Consider the following 23585-nt stretch of genomic DNA (forward strand, 5'->3'; position numbering starts at 1 on the left):
CTCTTTCCCTCAGGAATACTTTAGACACCAAACTGCAAATAAAAGGAATTGAACTTTAACCCCTGACACTTTGTCCACATTAATGTCATCTGTAATTTTGTTGTCTTTGCATTAGATAAACCATTTTCTGTGAGAAGCCAAAAATAGTTGGAAGGCCGGCCTACTAAAATATTTTTTCAACCCAGAGAATTTTTATTTTTGTAAGAAAACAAGAAGAAACAGAACAGGAGAAACAATGTTGGTAATGGAGAAGAAGAGTAAATCTTGGTAGGAAGAGACATCAAGTGGGCAGGAGAAGAGACACATAAACAAGGCACAAAGAAACCAAAATAATGCAAACAAGCAAAACAGACATCAGAGATCACGAGTTTATATTAAAATCAATGTTTTATATGGATGTAGAGGTGGTCCCATGCCTTCTGTGGGCAAGAAGGACCTTCTGTCATTACATCATTGATTTGAAAAGATAAAAACAAGTAAACAAAAAATAAATAAAAGAAAGAAAGAAAACTAACAAAAACAAAAACACAAGAGTCTCCCTGCATCCACTATATATTTATTTATTTACGTGACAATTAGGATTCACCTAGAGTTGATAGGAACAAGTGTTGTTTTCAAATTTTCAATGAAATATTTTAAAGATTACAGCACTAATTATTTTTAAGGTTACTAAGATAAGAGAGTAAGTATAAAATTTGGGACAGTTTAAAGATGCAGTATATCACTACAAAGGCCCAATTTTCAGAAAAAAATATAGAGAAACACATAGCCTAATGAGTTTGGAAGTATTATAGGGAACTATTGGACACCAACTTCAAGAGTGAGATTATCTTGGTAACTCCATCCCAGAGTTAACCAAGATTTTAGGCTATGTACTTTGGCAAACAAGAAAAAATACATAATAAGAATGATGGCCTGTATGGATCCTACTAATAATGCATTTTAGATAATTTCCCAAGGATTAGAAAATTTCCTTTATAATCCTCATAGTTTTTAAAAGACGTATTAAATCCATTAATATGAAACTAAAGAAGAGACTGTCAAGCACACCTTTTCAAGCAAATAATTCATGTGTCAGTCAGAAAGGACTATTCAGTCTGATTTGGATTTTCTTGGTAATAATTTCTTAATGATTAGTTTGTACTAGTGTATTTTTCTACAATAATTATTTTTTGTAAAATAATCTAGAACATATCTTTTTTAAAATTAATCCAAATACTTTTCTTTCCCCTTCATGTTTTAGAAGAATGTGACTTTAAAGTCTCATCTACATTTTTGAAGTACTGTCCAGAGAAGAAATGATATGCATTAAAGGATGGTGGTTCCTTAAGCAACTTCCATACATGATTATTTTATGATGGCAGACTGTTGCTCTCAATACTGCAGTTGACTGAAAGGCAAGAGTATTCTGACTCTTCCTTTATTTCTATCCTGGATACAGGAGAATGGAGAGTGATAGATAATACACTTCTGTGCTCACCTTCCAGGCCATGAATCTACACAGACTGACCTTAATTTAATTCCAATTGCACACGACAAATATATTTTAGCAATGATATAAGCTAATGGCTGTCAGAGATCTGGGATTGGTTTGGGATTGTGTGCAGTGACATTTCATTTGTAATCTGAAAGATCAAAGCATATATTTTGACACTGATATGACCACTATTCATAGAGACAGTTCTTTTTTTTAAAAAAAAGTACCCTCTCCACACATGAAAATAAGCTTTTGATTTTTAAATGAAAACGGGCTCTCTTTCCATTTAAAAATTCTTGACAGCTTTTCCTATGAGGGTGAAAATGGTGGAAACAAAGAATCTGACAGAGATAGACTCTGGAATTCAAAGCTGCCCTTTCCCCAAGGGACCTGAACAAAAGGCGGTACCCTGGCCTGTCCACTGAAGTTTCTATTGCTGCATCTAAACTACTGATACAGAAGTGGTTGAGAAAGAAACTCATTTGCCATCTCTTATAGTCCCACAGCTCTGAATACAAGCAGCTAGCTCTTCTTTCCCTTATCAAGCAACATCTGCTCTAAACTGGGGGGCAGGGATGAAGAAGGACGGAGTGACCAAAAGAAACAGCAGAGCAATTCTGAGGAAGTGTAGAGAAGTTTGAAAAGGTTTCCATCCAACCTTAATAATTTGGAGTTTAATATTAATTCTCAACGTAAGATAATCTTTTGTGTTATAGTTTGCATATTTGCTGCAGAAATTTTCTTAAAAGATATCACGTGAGGTATGTCATATTAATTTCATATATAGTTAATATTCTAAGTATGATATAATTTTTAGAGACGGTGGTGGCAGATGGCTGTGATTTAATAAATGTACATTCATCTCGGTTTCGGACAAACTTAGAGCTCACAGGGGATAAGTGTAATAAATCAATCTCTCAAACTACAAGTTATACTGAGATACAGATATTTTAATTTATATTTTTACTGGGTAGGAAATGCACTCCAGGTGGAAATCTCTGCTTATTTAATCACTGTGTGTTAGATTTGCATTATTTGATATGCAAATTCCTCCCTCTCCTAAAGTTGAGTAATAACATGAATTCTTGATGGAACTTGGGGTTCTTGCCACATCTGCCCACTATTCCCCAAGTAAAACAAAGGCAAAAGAAAATTAAATGTTACCTGCTCATGGAATGTTCTTTCCAGTGACTGCTGTCAAGTTAAGGCATTTGCAGTCCTGTCCGAGGTGTGCAGTGAAAGCTCACAATCATTCATTTATTTCAAATAATGTATATGTAAGGCATACTCCTTAAAAAGGGAAAAATCTCACTAACCAGCAAAAACCTTTGTCCTCAAAGGTATTATTCTGTGGAATATCCAGAGGGGGAAAAAAAAGACTAAGCTTAATATTAGAATCTCATAATACAAGCCAAATGAAGAGAAGTGTCTAACAAGGGTGATTAGACTACAACTATATTTTTCAAAAACAAAAACAAAAACAATTTGCAGAGCTAGAAAACAAGGAATTACATTTGATTTGGTTAATTCCCATACTAGAAATCCAAATACTAGAGTTCACAGAGCTCCATTTTATAAATTTAAAAATTCATGCTTTATTGTATGCTTAATATAAATAAACAAGAGTACATAAAACAGGAGTCTAGAAAGGAATATTTTCCTCACATTATTTTCTAAGACTCAGCAAGTATCAAGAACATCTATAACTCCACTGAGGCACAATCTGACTTTGGAAAAATATTTTGTGATTGCTGCTTTGTCTGCATCAGTGCCCAAGAACTGAAAGCAGACTGGACCATGGGGTTATACTCGCAAAATCTGTGTTCCTTCCCAGGAAGTGGGGGATGGGGTTTGAGAGGACATGATGCACACTTAAAAAATCCCACTTGTATGAGAGCTTTGAGAGATTGTTTCAGGAACTGTTCTGTTTGAGATGATAGTTCATGGCTTGTGTGATAGTTTATCAATGTAATTTCTCATAAGTCATGATTCAGTTACCTTTTTATTGCTATGATAGGAAAGATTCACATTTATTTTACTTTAAAATGAATATTAAAATATTTGAAGACAAATCTGAGACGTAAGAAACATGGTGTTCAAAGTAGTATGTATCTCTCATGAGATAAAGCTCATTTTGTAAGTTTAAGACCACCATTTTGTTCCTCAGAGGATGACATTGCTGTTTGCAAACACAGTCAATGGTTTTGGGAGTAGACTTCATTAACTCACATTCAGCATTTTCCAAAGATATAGAAAATGTTTTTAGGGACTACAACAATGAGAGATTAGAATCTTGTTAGAACTGTTTTGTTGAAATAGCTAACAACTTGGGTATCATTGGAGGAGATTCCTTAATGTGGTAGCAAAACCTGGAAAGGAAAAAATCTGAACATTTATGTAAAGAAATAAAATAAATTTACTCTTAAGGCAATACTACAACTCAAAATAAAATCACAGTCCTTATATCCTTTCAGGTTATCCGGTCCATAGTCAAATAAAACTCAGTCCATGCATCTTTTCTGACTCATCATTTGGCATGCATATCACAGATTTGAAGGATTTTGATTATTTTTGCAGATATGTGATGAGGATGTAAAAATTCATCATGTAAATACTCTTAATAAACAAGAAAACTCTTAGGCAAGTAATTTTCTTTACATATACATATATATATATATAACTTTGAAAAATACATTTTTCTAAGTAAACCTTTGATTGAATTTAAAAGGGTTTAATAGTAACTCTCAAAAGGAATTCAATGTTTTTTTCTGTATTTTGAGTTAAGAGGTAAAAACAGAAAGTGAAGGAAATATGGCCCAGAGTATTTTTTATTTTCCTAATTCGGTCATGAAGAGAGCTACTGGAGTCCAAGATCAGGCAAAATACAAATGTTACTTGCCTTATTCAAAGGCCTATAGAGGTTTGTTCACCTTCTGTTACAAGATATTGTCACTTCTTTTCCCACTTACAGGTAGGAACTACAACAGGAAAGTCTTCAGCTGGACAGATTTCAAAATGAATTTTTACACCCCAGATGATGGACTGGTATACTTCAAAAGTGGATTCATGAGTTTTATAAGCGTCTTTCTCTTGCTCTCATTTTTTTCTGGACTAGCTTACATCATAATGGAGGAATAACATTTTAAAAATTTTGAATAGGCACTTACTGGAATTACAGTTAATCCTGATACAATCTAGATGGGGAAGAATAGATGAAAAATGAAAATTTATCCTTCAAGGTAATAGCTGCAGACATCCAATAAAATCACAGTCCACCCTTCCGGGGACAGACACATGCAAATATGGCCACTCTATATCATTTATTCTTTACATACTTCTAGAACCCAGATTCATTGTTATAAAACTTCACATTGGAAACAATGATAGAAGGTCTTTTTTTTTTTTTTTAATGGCCAATTCAAACAAAGCTACATGGTGACAAATCTAAGTGAAATAAAGAGTTGTTAACTGTCAAAGATGCTTGGCTTAGACTGGCTGCAACTTTCTCCCCATCTGTGAAAGAACATATTCTTGTTTTCAGCATAATTAAAAAGTGCTCCGTCACAATGGGGTGCAGTGCAAGCTCAGCTAGGCTCAGACATCTTGGACCTTCAAAGAGTAATATCCCACAAAGGCCAACAGAACTCTTGAGAATTGTGGTAGTCAAAATGGAGAGCAAGTTGAATTATTCTCACTTCACTCTAATGTGTTGTTGTTGTTGTTGTTGTTGTTATTTGCTTAGGCAAAAAAAGGTAAACAGCCAGATGTTGGTTGGATTCCATGCCTTTTATTAATCGAAGGAGAAAGAAACAACTGTGTTTTCCTTTAGAAACCTCCAGGGGCTAAGGAGTAGTGTCATTCTTCAGAGCACACAAGCCTATGCTTCTCTTAGTAGCTAACAATGTTATCTTTATGTAATAAGTGTCATGGTTAACATTACTATTGATTTTCCTTTTCTTATACTTTCTTCTTATACAAAAGCAGATTCTCTAAGAGCAGAACAGCTGATGTGAATAACACAGACTGTAATTATAAGGGTTATCTTTAAAGGACTGCGTGGGATGTCTTATGTTTATTTTATGTATAGATAAATATTTGCTGGGTTTTGTTGTAGTATTTAATGCCTTTGGGGAAACATGAAAAATAAAGAAACCTAGATTCTGTTTCCATATAGCTGAGTTTGTCATGTGTCGTCAACCGCATCAGAAAAGTGGTTGCAAACAGCCAAGGACCAGCACCTACACAACTCTTTCCACAGAATGCTTTGCTGTTGGAAAATACCCATAAGTGTTTCCACTTTGGCTAGCAGCCCCTTTACTGCTTGCTATTAGGCGATTTCTTTTGATTTGTTGTAATAACCTATCATTGCCACTAGAGGGAACTCTAACAGAACAGTAAATGAGAGTGCAGTGTGTTCTTCAGTGGTCTTTAAAAAACACCCTTTTAATTTAACTTAATTTAACTAATATTCATTGAATGTAATTGTATGTAATAAGCTATCACTGAAATAATTTTATATTTTATGAGCTACCATTCTGCCCAGCACAATTTGAAAATGTAGGTAGGGTTTCCACAAATGCCTTACGCTCATCACATTTTACTACTCTCTTTGTAAATCTAGGTTTCAAATTTTATTTTTCTTTCTCCATTTATGTATTATTGTGCATGTTTAGCACTTCCGGGAATTACAGTAAAACCTCATTAATTTGTACTCCTTCTGGAGTTAATGATGATAATGCAACTTATTGGGCAGAATATTTATAATTCTTTGGTAAGAACAGAGATTGCCTGAGAAAAATTAAAGAAACAAGTTGTAAACGACCAAGTTCAGGAAGAAAACTGATCTCCAGTACTTCACTGTATGCTGACTGCACAACTTGCATGAAACAACATCCTAATTATGGATAACTCTTATCCACCCGTTAAAATCAGCCTAGTAAAACCTTTCCTTACTAAGCCTTTCTAGCTATTAATTTGTGTTTTTCAATGTAATTGAAAACAAAACTGTGTAAATTTTTTAAGTCTACAATTCAGACTCTTTCTTAATTCAGCCTAGCCTTCCCCCGTATTTCATACAGCTTATTGAGGTTTTACTGTAGTAACTCTTCCCTAATGCTACAATTAAGCAGGAAAGCATTATTTCTCTGTAGAAGAGTCTGTGTTTTTAGTGTTCTCATGGCTGTTTGCTACGGGCCGCAGACTTTGGGCATTGAAGGGTTGTGGATTGCTGTTTGATAGCAAAATATCACCACACAGTATTTCCAAACAGAAAAGATGGGGTACCACAAAGGTCACTATTCAAAGGAGAAGCCCAGAGGGTAGAGTCAAAGCAACTTGTTGATCACAAAGTAGAAATTTGATATTTTGTAAATATGTTATCTAAGTAAAAGTAGGCGGATTTTTATTTATCTGAAAGGGGATGGGGTCTATAGCAAATCGGACTGTAAGTAAACATAACAATCGAAATTGAGGCTTCTTCAAGCCTAATAATTTATATTTTCAATTAACCTCTTTGACACATATGGCTTCCCTTTTAAGAACCCTCAGTGGTAGAAATAACAAAATGGTAAATTATGTTAAACAAAATGAAAATAATAAAAAGATGCCCCCAAAACCTAAATTAACTTAAATGATGAACATGAGACCATTAAGTGTTATAACTTTCCATGGCAAAACAGGCTACTTGATAAATGTTTGCAGGCAAAACTGAACAAAAAGTGAATAGTATTAGTTTTATGGGGGAAGGCAAGTTGTTACCTAGATTGACCGTCAGTTTCACACGCCCTGCATCCAGCTCCAGGCGGAGGGTGTCTGCTGAATCTCTAGAAGTGGTTGCCATGAGAATGCCGTATGCACGCTGTGATCGGAACCGTAAGGACACATCTTCAGCCTCTGTGTGCATCACCACCGGGAGCTGGATTTTCATAAACATACTCCCATCGTAGCTCAGAACCGTTGCCTCTATGGAAGAGAAATGAATATAAAAGTTCTTGGTCAGTTTCGTGCATTTACACTTTGAGAAGGAAAAGTGTGACCCACAATGGCTTCCAGATAGAACACAACACTACAAACTCAACTCATCCTCAGAAATGAGCTTTTTTTTTTTTTTTAAGCCCCAAAGAAAAGTCACAGTAAAGACAACTTCTGTGAAGAATCTGCTAGTGTACAGACACAGGGATGACTGCATTTCCCTTTTTGTTTCCATAGCACTTTCTATCTGTAGCAGGAGTCATTTGGGATTGTCAAAGTGTATGTATGTGTTTCCCTTCTCAAGGGTAGAGATCACATTCTTTTGTGCATAGCCGCAGCGTAAGACTGGTTTGAAGCACTAGCAATTATTTAATAAATGTTTGTATACAGCTAGGCCACTGACTTGTTCTATGAAATTTGTCTTAGCTCCAAATCTTTCATCAGCCAAATGAGAGGGTCTCTAAGGCCCTCGCCTACCCAAAAAGTCCAAGATTCTAAAAGGAGTTACTATTACCTTCTTTCATAATCTCTGCCTGAATGTGATAAGAAGAAGAAGAAGAAGAAGAAGAAGAAGAAGAAAGAAAAAGAAATGACTTAAGTATAGGAATAAGGTCAACCTTTTACCAAAAGCGATATTCAAAAAAAGAGGAAAAAATAGCATGTCCAAACAACAGGCGATGCTTCTTCTGAGTTGCTATGTTTAACAAGGCAATTAAGTTTTACAAACACACAAACTGAAAATTCATTTTAAGGTTTCTTTACAAGTGAGGGGTAACTGACAACATCATTTGTAAGCACTACCCTGGTGTTCTGAAAATGTTAAGCTATCACCAAAAGTCAATAACTATGTACTTTGGTGATATTGAGTAAGCATGGGGTGGGTCTGCAGAGCTTGCATGGGTGTGTGCTACCAAACTAAAGTGGATTGCTTTAAGACAGAAGGTGCTTACTACTGTATTAAACACATAAAGAAGAGCACAGCAGAAACTGTTGATCACAAATTGACTGCTTTAAGAAATGGTCAGTATCCTTTAATGTTAAACACCATATGGTGGTGGAAGATTGCAAAACAAGAATGAGTAATTCTGCTTCTCATTGGTTTTGATACCACAGAATACCGTTTAATAAAAGAAAAGCTACCTCGAATTAAAATGAACTAGGAAATTCTCATTATTTCGCCTATTTACAGGGCACAACAATTAGCTTTACTGATACGGTTGTGTTTGTTAATCAAGAGTATATTCTGGAGTTGTAGTTTTGCAAGTTTGCCTTTCAAAAAGTCAGGAGAGTCAAATATTGCTTCAGATGGACTTTAGTCATTAGTTGTCATCATGAGACTGAATGCACATCCAGAACTGATAAAATATGGAAGGTTCCAGGTCTCCCTCCTTGGTGCTCTTCTCTTCTACCTACTCCTTCACTTCAGAGATCTTGGCCAATTCCCCCTAAGATTTATTACCAGCCCTGACTTCTGAGCCCCTTCATCCATTGCTCACTTAATATTTCCAGTCTGAATACTATAGGCACCCCCCAAATGAACCAATTCCCCAAGATGCTTCACCAATGTTCTCTGTGTCAGTAAATAGCATAATCTCATTGCTCAGAATTTAGCTGTTCTGATTTCTCTCTTAATCTCTCTGCCATGCCCAATCTATGTGAGAGTCTGCAAGTCTTGTAGGCTCTAAATCCAAACCATTTCCTGAATTGCTCGCTTACCTTACCATTTAAGTATCTCTGGCTCTGCTCTCATCTTCCACCTAGACCAACTAGAATAGCTCTCTCATTTGTTTCTTTATTTCTACTTTTTCTTCCTATACACAGCAGCCAAGCTAATTAAAGAAGCAAATTAGATTATATCCCTACATTGCTTAAACTGTGTCCCCCAACTCCTACCATTGTTTCCCACTGCAGTTGGAACAAAAGCTATACTCCTTTTCTACCTAGAATGTTCTCTGTGATCTGGCCCCAGCCCTTCTCAACAGCATCAGCTTTTAGCATCTGCGCTACTCGTTTAGTAAACTCCAGTCACACGGATTTCATCTCTCATTCAAGGACTTGCACTTGTGGATCCCTCTGTCTTAGAAGGCATAATCCCAAATCTTTATATGGTTGGTTCCTTTAACATTCAGGTCTCGAGACAAATGTGACTTCAAGAGGTCCATTCTACACCTCAGTGATCCCCCCTCCAGTTATTCTGTATCTACTTACCAATTTTTTTCAAAAATTAACATTTCTTATTTGTTTGTATATTGTATATTGTTCACCCTCTAGAAACTAAGTGTCATGAAGGCAGAGGTTAGGCTGTCCTATACATTGTTCTAGCAGCAACTGAGTGCCCAGAAAAGGGCCAGGCACACAGGGGAGCCTCACTAAGTACTTAATTGATGTACTTATTGATACTCAAGATGTATGAAAGTGCTTATTTCAATTTGGATATCAAGCTTACATAAATGCTCTCCCGAACTTAAGAATACTAAAGAAATTGAGTATTTACTCTGCCTCTTGTAAGTGGAATCTAATTTTGATAATGTATGTGAACAAAATATTGGCTGAATTATACTTTGAAGGACATAGTTGTGCTACAGAAGACAGACTAGGAATCAGGTCCATTTATCAAAATACAAGTTCTGTGGCTAGGCACTGACCTGATTTTGAGAAAATAAAATATGATCCTAATAGGATTTTTAAAATATTTTAAAATATAGAGTTTCTATATTGTAACACATATTTTTATTATTAGATAAGAAGCTTCCTAAAAAAAAAAAGCTACTAGTAGTTTACTAAAAAAAATAATTAAAGCATCATTATAAAGTTGTGGTGAACTCTGGAAAAAAAGTATTTCTTGAATAATCATAAAAGAAATGTGATCTTTACTACTTACTTTCCTAAACTATAGCTAAACATCGTCCATATCTATAGAGTACAAACACCTGAATAGACATTTAAAAACCATTATGAATTGCTCATTTACTTTGGTATCATATTGATAAAAGAATGAAAATGTTGTTAGTTTTTCTCCTCTATTCATTTACTGTGTAAAGCAGTCTCTATTATTCAATAATCACATTTAAAAATGATTTATAATCTATAAAATGTAGCTTCATTTGATTAAAAACTATTTAGAAATATAGATGGCTGACAGTGGATCATGAATATAGTATGAAATACAATCTGAAGTAGAACAATAATCAGGATCATTAGCCCATAACATTCTCCAAAAAAACTGCAGGGATGAAATAACATAGCAAAGTAATAAAACTTGAGTACAGGTTAAATAATTCTCAATGTGAAAATAACTTGTTGATAAATGACAGATGAACACGTAAATGAGTCCTCATAATTAGAGTTAATGTTTAATTAGACAAGAAGTGGAAAATGCACAAGGTTGGAGTCTAGAGTTGCCAAATAAATGGTAAACAGCATTCTGACATTTGAAGGTTATGCTATTTGGCAGCATCCTTTCACATTAGTAAAATCATTTTACCACTTAGAACACAAACGAGGACTTTAAAAGGCTAATTCCAATACAATACTTCCCACAGGGGAAGAAAAAAGTTTCAGCTTTGTCTCCTGCATCTCCTTCCCCCTTGTCGTTAAGTTTGATAAATTTGCTTTTCTGTATTATTCCTTCTCGCTGTCTAAAGTGTACACCTGGGCTCAGTTTTGCCGAAAGGCAGTCACATATTGTGCGCAACGATGAAAATCAGACAGGGAGCCAAATTATATTGCTCTGACATCTGTCCCTCCATCTGTTAGAGTTTTAACAAACAAGTATAAAGCAGACCTCTGATTATAACATGTACACATAACCAAGAATAATTTCTGTTCGGCCAAGTCTCCACAAATTCTCAGCTTTATTCAAAATAAAGTGGGAGGGAAAATGCTGAATTTAATTTGTGTCCAATTGAACGTTATTTTTATATTACCATCCCTTATGGGATCAATACACTTAAAATACTATTTCCTCGTTGTCTAAGTCAGCAGATACTCTTTCTTTCTTATAAATTCCTTTGCTTACTTAATGCAGAATGAAAATTTCCTATTGTAATGTGATTGCAATATCATTCCCTGTGCTGCATGGTCCAAGGACTTGAACACACTTTTTAATTACTTTGAACAATAATCTTTATAAATTATCAATTATTGCTCACTAAGAGTAAGATAGACTTCATTAGTACCTTTATTATTATTATTATTATTATTATTATTTTAAATTTCAAATGTTGTCAATCAACTCTTATGTGATTAACAGCCATATGTGATCAGAGTCTATCTGGAGAAGAATCACAGTCAAAGTTCTTTCTTTTGAATTGGAAACCCCAGGGGTTGGACATGATCATGTGTTGACTGAAGTAGGGCATAACTGGGAACTGGACAGCAGCCAGATTCTGTGGTATTAAGCATGACAAGCTTTCCACATCACCAGTGTGCTCAGGAGATACCATAATGCTAGCAAGAAAATTAATTTTGAAAAACAAAGACTTCTAACAATATGCCGGGTAGTCCAGAAACAAACATCATACAAAAATGACCATTTTCTCTTCAACAGACAACCAACGTGGAGACAAAGAAATGCACAGAAATTTCTAGCCACCTGTCAGATAAAACTGTATGCCGCATCCCAGTGATGAAGCTTGCTATTAAATTCTCATTTGCAAATCTACATATGCTTGCCACCCCTCCTTCTAATTATTGCAAAATATAAATATCCCCTTTCCCTCATTCTGGCTCAGGAAGCTTGACAATTTCTATTTTTATTTCTGCCATATGTAGTAGCGGGGTATTGCCACAGGATGGTACACCGTGCACATTTAACCAAAGGCTTTTGTAACTGAACCGACAGTTCAGTTCTACTCTTCTCCACCTTCACTTAAGCAGGAGGCTTCAGAGTCACTGGCAGCTCTCTGAGTGATTAAAAGGAAAACAGCTTAAATCATACAGCTCTGCTAATCTCGCATTATGTCTAACTTGTAATAGATCTTACGAGCTTTGTCGCCTTTTTTGGTGGTTGTTATTGGCCCCTTTCGGCAGCTTTTAAAGACCAAGCTATAGAAACAAATAAACTGAAATTAGACGGGGAAATGAGAAGAGGGAATCCACAGATAATATACACCTTACAAGTGAAACTACAGAGAAACAGCTAACCTCTAATGACAATTTACAGGAACTGCACTTAGGTACTAGGAGAAAGAATGAATCTATGTGATTAAAATACTTACCTATCTACTGACCTATCTAACTGTATAGTGCAGAACAGTGATAGTATTTGGTAGGTAATTTAAGATTATTAGGTCATTAAATTATTTTAAGTTTATATTGATTAATGTTAATAATAGAACTGAGAAGCTGATGAACCTCTTTATGAAGATAAACAACGGAAGTCACATTGTTCAAATTTGGACTGTGGAAATCACTATTTTTTTCTCCCTAGGAAGCATGAGCTTCAACAAATTAAAGTATTTCAGGACTAAAGGGGAAAAGGAAGACTAAATGTGCATGGTCTAAGTAACAGAGGCCAGGTATTTCAGACTAAATGTCTAATACAAGCAATGTTATTTGGAGCATGAAAGGACAATGGAACGACTCGTCAAGAGTTTTCCATATTGATTTTTCTGTCCCATATTGAAAATGATTGCCAGTGGGTATAATGATAAAGCATTTATCTGAAACTCTTAAGTCGATGGAAGGACGTTCTTTTTTCTGCTCTTCCCCCCTTGCTCTGCAGAAGAACAGTGGTAGCTCCCACGCTTCATTCTTCTTTTAATCCCTATTCTTCTCCTTCTTATAGGAGAGGGAAAGAAAAAAAAAGTGTGGCTTTGCTTCCTACTAGAGAAGAAGGGAGGCAGCTGCTCAGAAGTTCAACGGACACACAAAGCGTTACTATCACACGGGTAAATAAATCTTCTGTGATCACTTAGGTCCTAGGCAAAGGTAAGTGTCTTTGAAGTTATCTGAAAATGCTGGTATAAATTAGACGATTGAAAGTCACCTTACTTTCTAAATTTCAAACTCAGTAAGTTGACTGAAGTGAAACAAGCTGGGCTAATAGAAGCTGCAACTTACAACTTAGTTTGCTTCAAATGCTATTTTTGTTTTTGGCACAGATATTAGCACTAAATGCCATAAGTATCTCTAATTCATGCCTTCTTTACTTTCTGGTTTCCTGAACTTAAAAACTAGGCAAAAGGGAAAGCAGTTGTTGTTGATTCTACATCTTAGGCCCATACTCTGGAGGATACGAAAGACCCAAATATTTACTCCTGCAACATACTGAAAAGCTGTGTCTTCCCAGAATCAGGCCCTCTGAAAATCATTTAGGACTCATCAGTAATACGTCAGAGGTGGCTGCTAGGCTTGCAGTTTACCTCTGCGGAGCATGCATTACGTTTCCATGGTCAGTTTAAGGTTTGAGGTCAACATTTAATACACTTTTCGTCTCAGGGGAGTCAGCTTCTTGGTTTTTAGAATCCTACCTCTCTCGCAGGACCTGCCAAGATAGCCTGTTCCGGAACAATCACAGACATATCTGTTCCACCCATCCCTGCACATGCCATTGTTTTTGCAGGGGTTGCTAAGGCACGGTTTTGCTGTTTCCCTTGAGCAGGAGGGCTTCACTCCAGCAGTACTTTGAATTTCAGCCATTTGCCGGATATCTTTGCTCTGGCCATCAATGAACAAATCTCTAATGCAGCCCACGTAGCCATAATTGAGCAGAGCAGTCCACACCTCGGTGGGGAAGACGAGGCCAGCCTTATTTTCTGGCAAGCCCCCCAGGTACAACTCATCATCCAGGTCCAGAATCTCGCTCTCGCCAGGAGCAGTATAGGGCGTGCGCAGCGTGTTGACAGAAATGGTACCTGTTGCAGAGACAAGAGAACACACAGGTCTTTACAGGGTGCAACATGTTCTAAAAATCACCCTTTCCCTCTTTCACCTTCCTAAGGGTACACTCCTTGAGGAAAGATGTTTCTGATTTTTGTTTCTATTCCTGGTGTGCCTTATACTTCCCAGGGGAGTGAACAGTAATCTGTAGAAATAAGGCAGACCGTAATTAAAATGATTCCATTTGAATTTAGGAATGGAAACCAAAGTGTAGAGCCAAAAAGAGTGTTTGTCAGCCTTTAACAGTTAAGAAAAGAAGAAAAGGAAAATTAAAAAAAGAAGGAAAGAAAGAGTAATTAGCATTCTATATCCCTCTCCAATAGTTCAGTCAATAAAGAAAGAAAGACAAAGTTGACATTCTACATTACTCTTTTGAATAAAGTTAGATTCACGTTCGTTAGTGCTCATTTTCAAAGCTGGTATGCAGCTGCACACTAAAAAAAAAAAGTTGTATGGCCCCACCTTTAATTGACTTGATTGCTTTTATTGAACACAACAGTCTGACAGATCATCTACGTCAAAACTCGACTTTAGGGGCACCTGGGTGGCTCAGTCGGTTAAGCATCCAACTCAGTTTCAGTTCAGGTCATGATCTCACAGTTTATGAGTTCGATCCCCTGTTTGCGATTCTCTCTCTCTCTGTCTCTGTCTCTGTCTCTCTACCCCTCCCCTGCTCATGCTATCTCTGTCTCTCTCAAAAATAAATAAATAAACTTAAAAAAGAAAACGACTTCATCACTCTCGGCTGTATCAATCTATTGATAAACTCTATGGTCTTGGTTTACTCATCCATAATATGGGCGTAATAATTTGGCATATCTCTTATGGTTGCTCTGTTAAATAAAATAATATTAGTAAAGTTCTGGTTTATAATAAGCATTACATAAATGTGTGTCATGATTCATCACAAGAACCAAGTCAAACTGGCTGTTTACTTTTTACAAATTTTTAATTCCAGGGGCGCCTGGGTGGCTCTGTCAGTTAAGTGTCTGACTTCGGCTCAGGTCATGATCTCACCGTCTGTGAGTTCGAGCCCTGTGTCGGGCTCTGTGCTGACAGCTCGGAGCCTGGAGCCTGTTTCCGATTCTGTGTCTCTCTCTCTGACCCTCCCCCGTTCATGCTCTGTCTCTCTCTGTCTCAAAAATAAATAAACGTTAAAAAAATTTTTTTAAATTTTTAATTCCATCTAGTTACTCATCTAAATCTACAAGTTTTGTTTTGTCCCCCCTCACTCCAAATGTAAGAGGAAAATAAATCAATTAGTTCACAAATATACAGGAATGCTGGTTTTAAGCATAGGAAGAAAAGGTAGGCATTAGCATGGACTTAATTGAGAATCATAGAAAAAAATTGTGGAACCCATTAAAGAAAAAAAATGAAAGACAGAAGGCAGTTTTTTATTATAATTTCCACCAGGTACCACCAAATTACTCAAAATTCCACCAATATTTTATCTCCAGAAAGATCTCTGTAAAAACACAAACATGATATCTGAAAAGGACACCCCATTACACGTTACCAGATTGTCCTAGCTTAATTTTTCAGGTCTAGACCATAAAGCAGAAGAGGTAGAGTATTAAGAGAGAAAGTGGATTAGAAATGTCTGGTGCCATGCTCGCTGCCGACATAGAGTCTCAGGAATTTGGGGGGCGGCAGGCACACAAAGAAGGCCAAGAGACAGAAGATGGGGCACAGAGGGAGGGACAGAAAGGCAGAGTCTAGTAGAGGTAGAGGACAGGTAGGATGATGCATTTTAGTTCTTTCACAGAAAACCTAAGGTCCACCCCCAGGTGAAAATACGGCCTGTGATGAATGTGAAACGTGCATGTAACTGAGGATGCAGGGCTGCTGGCCTCCGTGTTGTGCTCAGGAGCATTCCAAATCCCAGCAGAAGGGGCGCTTCTCAATACAGGCAGCATAATGGGATCTGTCTTTGTGCGAGAGAAGGGCATAGAAGCCACTGACGCCGAATGCACAGGCAGCCAAGTTATTACGAGGACATTTGTCTCTCTAGACTTCCACAGAAAGAAATAGAGAAAGCTCCTAGGGGAGAAACACTCAAAAGGATTGCTATTTTGGCCTTCCAAAGGGGGAGGATAGCAGGTATTTCTTAAGGAGGCAGCAAAAAGGCAAAAGGGTGAAGCGTTCACTTTTACAGTTCATATTTGTGCAAGTGTATAGAAAACTCATTTAAGAGCACACAGATCCCAGAAAACCCTTAGAAAAAAAAATTTAAAAATGATGAGCAAGAGTATTAATGACAAAAGGAAAGGTGGACATTAATATTATATACATATATATTTTTTTCTTAAGCAAGAAATTGTATGTAATGAACACAGTGATTTCTGTCTTTTTTTTTTCTTTTTGTTTGTTTATTTTTGAGAAAAATAGAGAGCAAGCAGGGGAGAATCAGAGAGAAAGAGAGACACAGAATCTGAAGCAGGCTCCAGGTTCTGAGCTGTCAGCACAGAGCCCGATGCGGGGCTTGAACTCACGAACTGCGAGATCAGGACCTGAGCCGAAGTTGGACTCTTAACAGATTGAGCCACCTAGGTGCCCGGTGATTTCTGTGTTTTAAGACAAAAGGGAGATGGATTCCACTCCCTGTTTTCTAATTAGTTCAAAAGGCTTCTTAGAAATGAACATATGATATTGAGAGACAATTGTTAGGAGACACAGAGCAAGTGAATAACGACAAAGTTTTACAAGAGTGGGCTACGTTTGAAAAAAAAATATGTAATTTTCCCATATACCTTGTTATTCATGGAACAAGATGGATTCAGCTCAGGAGATAAAAACACTTGGAAATGCTGTCTTGCCCTTACAGGTGGTGTGAGAAGTCTGCACCAAGAGGGTGCCTGGAGGATTCTTGAGATGAGGGATTCAGTGGCTGGCATAACACCCACTCTCTCATCTGCCCCACAGAGACCACACAGCTCAGTACACTATGTAGTCTCCACAGTGACGGTGTCTTCATGCTGATAGGTATTTCACACAATCACGCAGAAATTGAGCGTGGGGACACGGTGACTGGGTCTCCCTATTTTTATCTATGGTGTGTTAGTGCCTGCTTTGAACAAAGTATTGTAAGAAAATTCTGATATGTTTTTATAAATATGCTTGTCGCAGCCAGAGTAAGATATTCACTATAATTTTGTGATTAGCCTGGAGTTTTCTGATCACAACACCTAAATCAATCAACGGTTTTTGTACACCCCAGTGCACACACGCAAACACACACACACGGTGAATAGTTCTATTACTTCTGAGGCACTCTGATTTTCTTCTTATATAATTTTTTTAATATAAATGCTAGACATGACCCACCAAATTAATTTCAGGACCAATTAACAGGCTGTAACCCACAGTTCAAAAACTAATGATTGAGTAGTTAGTATAATAAAAGATAAGGATACTTTCCCCATAGCGCCTCATTGTCCCTTGGAGAGATCATTTTAGAGGTCTCATGGGAAGACGTAATGCAAGATCAGAGGGAAAGCAAAAGGAATATATTCCTAACCTCAACTCAAATACAATCCAGGAGGAGCTAGAACTTTAATTTAGCTCTGGATTCAAGGTAAGAAGTTACACCGAACACATGCATATATCAGATATCATTCATTAAAATATTTTCCATAAAAACATAATAGAGACAACCATGACTAAAAATCAACTACTATGCTCTCTACAGGCTTTGCCGATGCATATGCACTTATATTTTAGACTGTCTTTGTTTAAAAGATGGCAAGAAAGAAAGAGAATAGAACTTAATTTATGTGGGAATGGAAACAATTATGTTTATATTCTGAAGGTTCACAAAGTAAAAACTGTATTTATTTTTTAAATTATTTTTTTAAGTTTATTTATTTTCAGTGAGAGAGACAGAGAAGGAGAGAGTGAGTGAGTGAGTGTGTGAGCAGGCAAGGGGTAGAAAGAGAGAGGAGAGAGAATACCAAGCAGGCTTAGTGCTGTCAGCACAGAGGCTCAATCTCTTGAAATATTAGATCATGACCTGAGACAAAACCAGAAGTTGGACGTTTAACTGACTGAGCCACCAGGTGCCCCTAAAAACTGTACTTGAATAATAATTACACGTTATTACTGAGTAAAACTCAGATATTTACATTATATTTTTGTTTTTTAATATTTTTATTTCTATTATATTTCTATTTATCTCCCATTTAGCCCACACATATGCAAATGTCCTGAAGTATACACATTTCTGATAAGCGATTTGAATCCCAAATTCCTTACAGATTTTATTATTGGTATGAATCAAAGGACATTGTCACCTAAGCGAAAGACTCATCACAGAACCACTAAATTTATTTATACCAATTTAACACATACATATGACCATAGTGAAATTTTGATATTAAGGTTCCTAAGTGTATTTCATTACAATTGAGTTATAAAAGGGGTTACCAAGAAAACATAAAATAAATACTTAAACCTTGTTTATTGATAATTAGAGACAATTGACTAGTTGCTACAGCTGTATATATCAATAGAATAGGAGAATTTTCAAAACGCTGAGTTAGGACCACATGTAAATAAAGTTTTAAGAGAATAAAAATCTAGGTATATTATTGGTTTATCCCTCTATCTTTTTCCAGACATTACACCCATTCATGTGTTCTCTTGGAATAGCTTGATTATTCCATACATTTCACCTTCTTTCACTATAATTACATTTAAAGTTTTTGGCAAATTAAATTTTACGTAAACATTGCTATATTTGAACTATTAAAACTGGTAGATGGAATTTGGGGACTTCTTTGGATCAGTGTTTCATGCTTCAATATTTAAGAATCCAAAGCACCTTGTTATTTTGCCTTAAGAAATACAATTTCAGCTAAAAAATAAATATATTTCTATACACTTATATGACTTTTATAATCTTAACATAGAAATCACACTAACTTATATTAATATTTAACCTGGTTGTTTTTGTTGCATATGTAAAGGGTAAGACAAAGGTGATAAATAGACAAAGTAATATTTATTTAAGAATATTCATGAAGCATTACTAATGAATTCATGCTTTATGCAAAAGTACACATTAAAGGGGAAAAACTGTTGAGAACAGTTCTGAGTTTATAAAAGTGGAAATCAGCTTTCCAATTTCATCTGGTATTTATAACCTATTAGTTTCCACTTTTTTTTTTCCATCTAATTTTTCTTGGATATTTCACTTCCTAAAGATTAGTTTTCAGGGTGAAAAGAAGAATGGACTGAAGGGGAGATTAAAAATAAGAAAATTTGGTTTATGCTCTAAATTACTGCAAAAGTTTAAGGGACCAGGAAATGGGAGGTAGGAAATAGTGTGCTGTAATGGAGAATGGTTTTGCCGGGTCAGAGGAAACCGACTTTCACACTCTAGCTTTTGTGTAACTAAGTAGCTGGCAAGCTGGACCCATACTGGATTCACCAGGCCTCAATGTGGCTGTCATGAAAAATAACGGAGTTGACTTGGTAGTCAAAAAGGTTCCTTTTTGAATAAAATTTTCTTAAATTACTACTTAAAATAAATTTTAGTTACATACAAATTTTATTTTTCTGTAATTCTGCTTCATTTTCTCATTGCAGAAGAGAATCAGATTCCACAAACTTACAAATTTACTTGTCAAATTCATATTGTATTAACAAATTCAAACTCAGTAACAAGGCACGATATAAGTAAGTGATAAAAGTAGAAGGAAACATCAATTACATGGTATGATGCAAAATGCAAACTATAGAATTCTAATAAGATAAAAAAAATGAACCATAATATTATCAATGGGAGTTTGGGATTTGAGTGGATTATGAGTGAATGGTTTTCTTTCAGTTTTCTGTGTCTTTTAAAAACATAATATCATGTGTTAGGTTTATAATAGGGACTGAAATAAATTTATTTAAAAACAAAAGAAAAATACAATTTTAGTGTTGCTTTCTGCTTATTCCTATGTGTTTTCTGCTTACTTGGATTCAGCTGTGAGCCAGGAATTTCAAGAATTAAACCAGTATATGAAAAAATAAATCTTGGAACAAAATTTAAAAGTTTGATAATATCCTGTAAGGGGAAATAATGAGGAGGAAAAGGGCACATCGTGTACTATGGACAAGTGGAAACCAACAGCCTATTAGCAAAATAACCTGTCATTATCTTTCAAAATTAAAAATGCAATTGGCCCAGTGATTCTAGTTCTTAGAATCTATCCTATAAAAATTCTGATCAATATACACAAAGACCTAACATGAAAATTTTCCTTTTAAATTAGTTTGAAACAGTGAAATTTTTAAAAGTAAAAAGTCAAATGTTCATCAACAAAAGAAGGACTAAGTACACACTGATATGTTCAAACTAGGATACATATTGTCACTATGAATAATGGCTCAGAAAAAGTTTTCAGTAGGCTTTTTAAGTTACCTGATAATTGATGAAGAATGGTCTTGTGTGTATATATATATATATATACACTGTGTGTGTGTATATATATATATATATACACACACACAGTTATTTTATATATGTAAATGTATGTATAGCTATATTGATACAAAGGAAAAATACATGGAAATTTATCAAAATCAAATTATTTTAGTGGTTACCTATGACAGAGGGAATGAACTAGAGAGGGGGGTGTGTGACATGTGAAAACTCTCACTCACTTTTTGAACTGCCTGAACATTTTCACCAATAGCATATATTTATATTTATATGTTATGTACATGCCATGTGTTAAGCACATGCACATATACCAACATACATACTCACTCATAGTAACATATGTATACACACAAATTTTTAAAATTCTCCAACACAATGATGGACAGCTGTAAACATCAATCTGGGAGCATATTTTATGATTAAAATATTGAAGTTACAATATTATTGTGCAGAATTTCCACAGGTTTCTTCTCAACACCCCACAATGATTGTCACTGCTGCTGGGTGTGGTCAGGGTCCCACGGTGCAACTAACACCATAGTCCAGGGTCTGCCCTTTACACTGTTGGGCCAGGAAAGGAGATTAAGTAGATTGAGACAGCAGGTTCCATCTCTCTGGGTTTGATGGATTTACCAAGCCCATAGGACTGATGTATAAAATAATCAGTCAGTAATTGTCTACAAGATATTTAATATCACAGGATATGGAATGCTACCTGTATAGCTCTGCCAATATGAGATGCCAATTTACAATCCAAATGTTTATTCATTTATTACAGAAAATTTAATCGTTATAGGAGCCTGAATATTAATATCTTTATAACTGGTCAATTATACCTGTCTACTATGATCATACTTACAATGAAGAATTATGTTTATTATATAGTAATGGCAACTAAGTATGTCATATGTAAAATATATATGCATATGTTAACAAGGACTGGAAGAATTTGTGCAAACTCAAAATATTTTGGGGGGAAATAAAATCTATGACTTATTTTTAAATATGTTCAAAATAAAGAAATATAAGCATCAGTTTAATAAAACAATCTATTTCATGCAAAATTGGCTCCATCTAGTCATCAGGATCGTCGAATAATTAATATATTATTGATAAAGTGCTTCAGTTTTACCACTGATGTGTAGTGCCTTATAGACATTTATAGAAAAAAAATATTATAAAATTGCTTAAAACTATTTCAGTGTTTGCAACAAGCTACTAGGTAGAGGTATGGGAGGAATGTTTATAGTCAAAGAGCAAATTTAAATCAAGACCTAAACAGAGAAATCGTCTAATGGTTGTTCAAGTAGAAATGTTTAAGTGTGGTGATTCATGAATGGTGCACACAGAAATCAGTGCTGGTAATAGATAGCTAGAAAGTGCTGTTCACATCAAACAGTGATTACTATAAACCTCTAATTATGTGCTCTGGAGAGAGCCTTGTGCCTTTCCCACTGTAATTTCTAGTTCTTAAACTGGAACTCTATGACTTCAATTCAAATATCAATGGTTTCTTAGCTGTTAAATGTAGGCTTACCCATGAATAACCACTGATACAATCTGCTGTACTCTGCTGTATACAAGCAGAATTTGACAATAATAATGAGTTTTCTCTTTGATTTCAATGTGAAATGATGGTTTGAAAAAAAAAAACTGGCAGTTTGCTATAAAAATGCTTGAGAGGATACCCTTGACTGAGCCAAAGAGCTTAACACAAATTCAAACAATATTCATGCCCCAAGAAAACAGTCATTAACCTCCGTCTAATTTTAGCACAATGCACACTTTAGCTAACTACCTGGACACAGTTATTTTATGTTCAATTTGGGAGCAAAAGAGAGAGAAAGGGGAACTCTAGAAAGGGAAGAGGGGCTGGTAAGGAAATGTTCAGTTCTAAGTCCTACAAAGTTTGCAGAGTAATGAGCCTCTTCAATCAGATTCATTAACTCAGCTACTTAGGGGTTTTTGCTCTGTTAATTAGTTAAGCTACCCATTGAGGATATTCCCTTTCTGCAGCACTCAAATCATACACCCTGATCCAGGAAATCATGCCTGCACTTTGTATGGTTCCTCCTTTGCCAGTCGAGTGCAGCATCTGAAAATGCCATTCATGGCTCAGCCCACTAGGTCCCATGTCACTGGTCACAGACTATGTGGGTGATGGAAGGAGTTACGGTGTGTCAGGCTGTGGCCAAAAGTAGCAGGCAAAGTGGGGGGATTAAAGTGTCTCTTTCTTTCCCATGTCACAGAATGGAAGAGGGGTCATATAGCCTAACACAATTAATGGTGCTGAAAATCAAGTTCCAGAAAGGTCTTCATCTGTAGGCAATATTTCTCATCGAACAAGGGGCTCTTATACCAACCTTTTAGTAAGCGAAGGACTGACGGGCAAATTGTCAGAAACATGGGCAGTGCTGGCGACTATCTTCCTTGTCACTGCATGCTTACTGTGGCTGCACATCCCAGTCTGTAGAAAGGAGTGAACGGCTTCCCTATGATTAATTTTCCTTCTACCTACATGTTTGCTAAATGATACAGGGTTCTCATGAATAAGTGAGGATAGCAGCTCTGTTCTCTTAAGAGCTTGTCATTTTTGTACCAGGCTTGCCACAGCTCTCTAACAATTGTGTCACTTCCTCACTGCATTTTTTTTTTTGACAAGTGGGCTTGGAGTATGGCATTGTATTCATAAAAAAGGGCAGCACCTGTTATCTTATATTGTGTAAACTGCTTTCAGGAAGTAATGTGAATTCCTTACAAACTTGCATTACAACTAAAAGAGAGCTATTACTTTTCAAGTATAAAGATGATACTACTTGTTTT

The 23585-nt window shown here is 35.9% G+C and overlaps 1 protein-coding gene across 19 annotated transcripts in view; it reads right to left on the bottom strand.

Annotated features, from left to right (window-relative positions):
- Positions 1-23585, bottom strand: part of NRXN1 (neurexin 1) — a 1136768-nt gene that overhangs the window by 614799 nt on the left and 498384 nt on the right. For 12 of the 19 annotated variants that reach the window (XM_047854343.1, XM_047854340.1, XM_047854342.1 and 9 more), the window contains 3 exons: positions 13921-14304; positions 7235-7438; positions 4645-4671 (listed from right to left, as the gene is read on the bottom strand). In XM_047854343.1, coding sequence (XP_047710299.1) covers positions 4645-4671; positions 7235-7438; positions 13921-14304 — 615 coding nt within the window. The remainder of the gene's footprint in view (positions 1-4644; positions 4672-7234; positions 7439-13920; positions 14305-23585) is intronic. The other 7 variants (XM_047854354.1, XM_047854351.1, XM_047854348.1 and 4 more) reach the window with 1 other exon arrangement.

Source organism: Prionailurus viverrinus, chromosome A3 (genome assembly GCF_022837055.1).
Source record: "Prionailurus viverrinus isolate Anna chromosome A3, UM_Priviv_1.0, whole genome shotgun sequence".
NCBI lineage: Eukaryota > Metazoa > Chordata > Mammalia > Carnivora > Felidae > Prionailurus > Prionailurus viverrinus.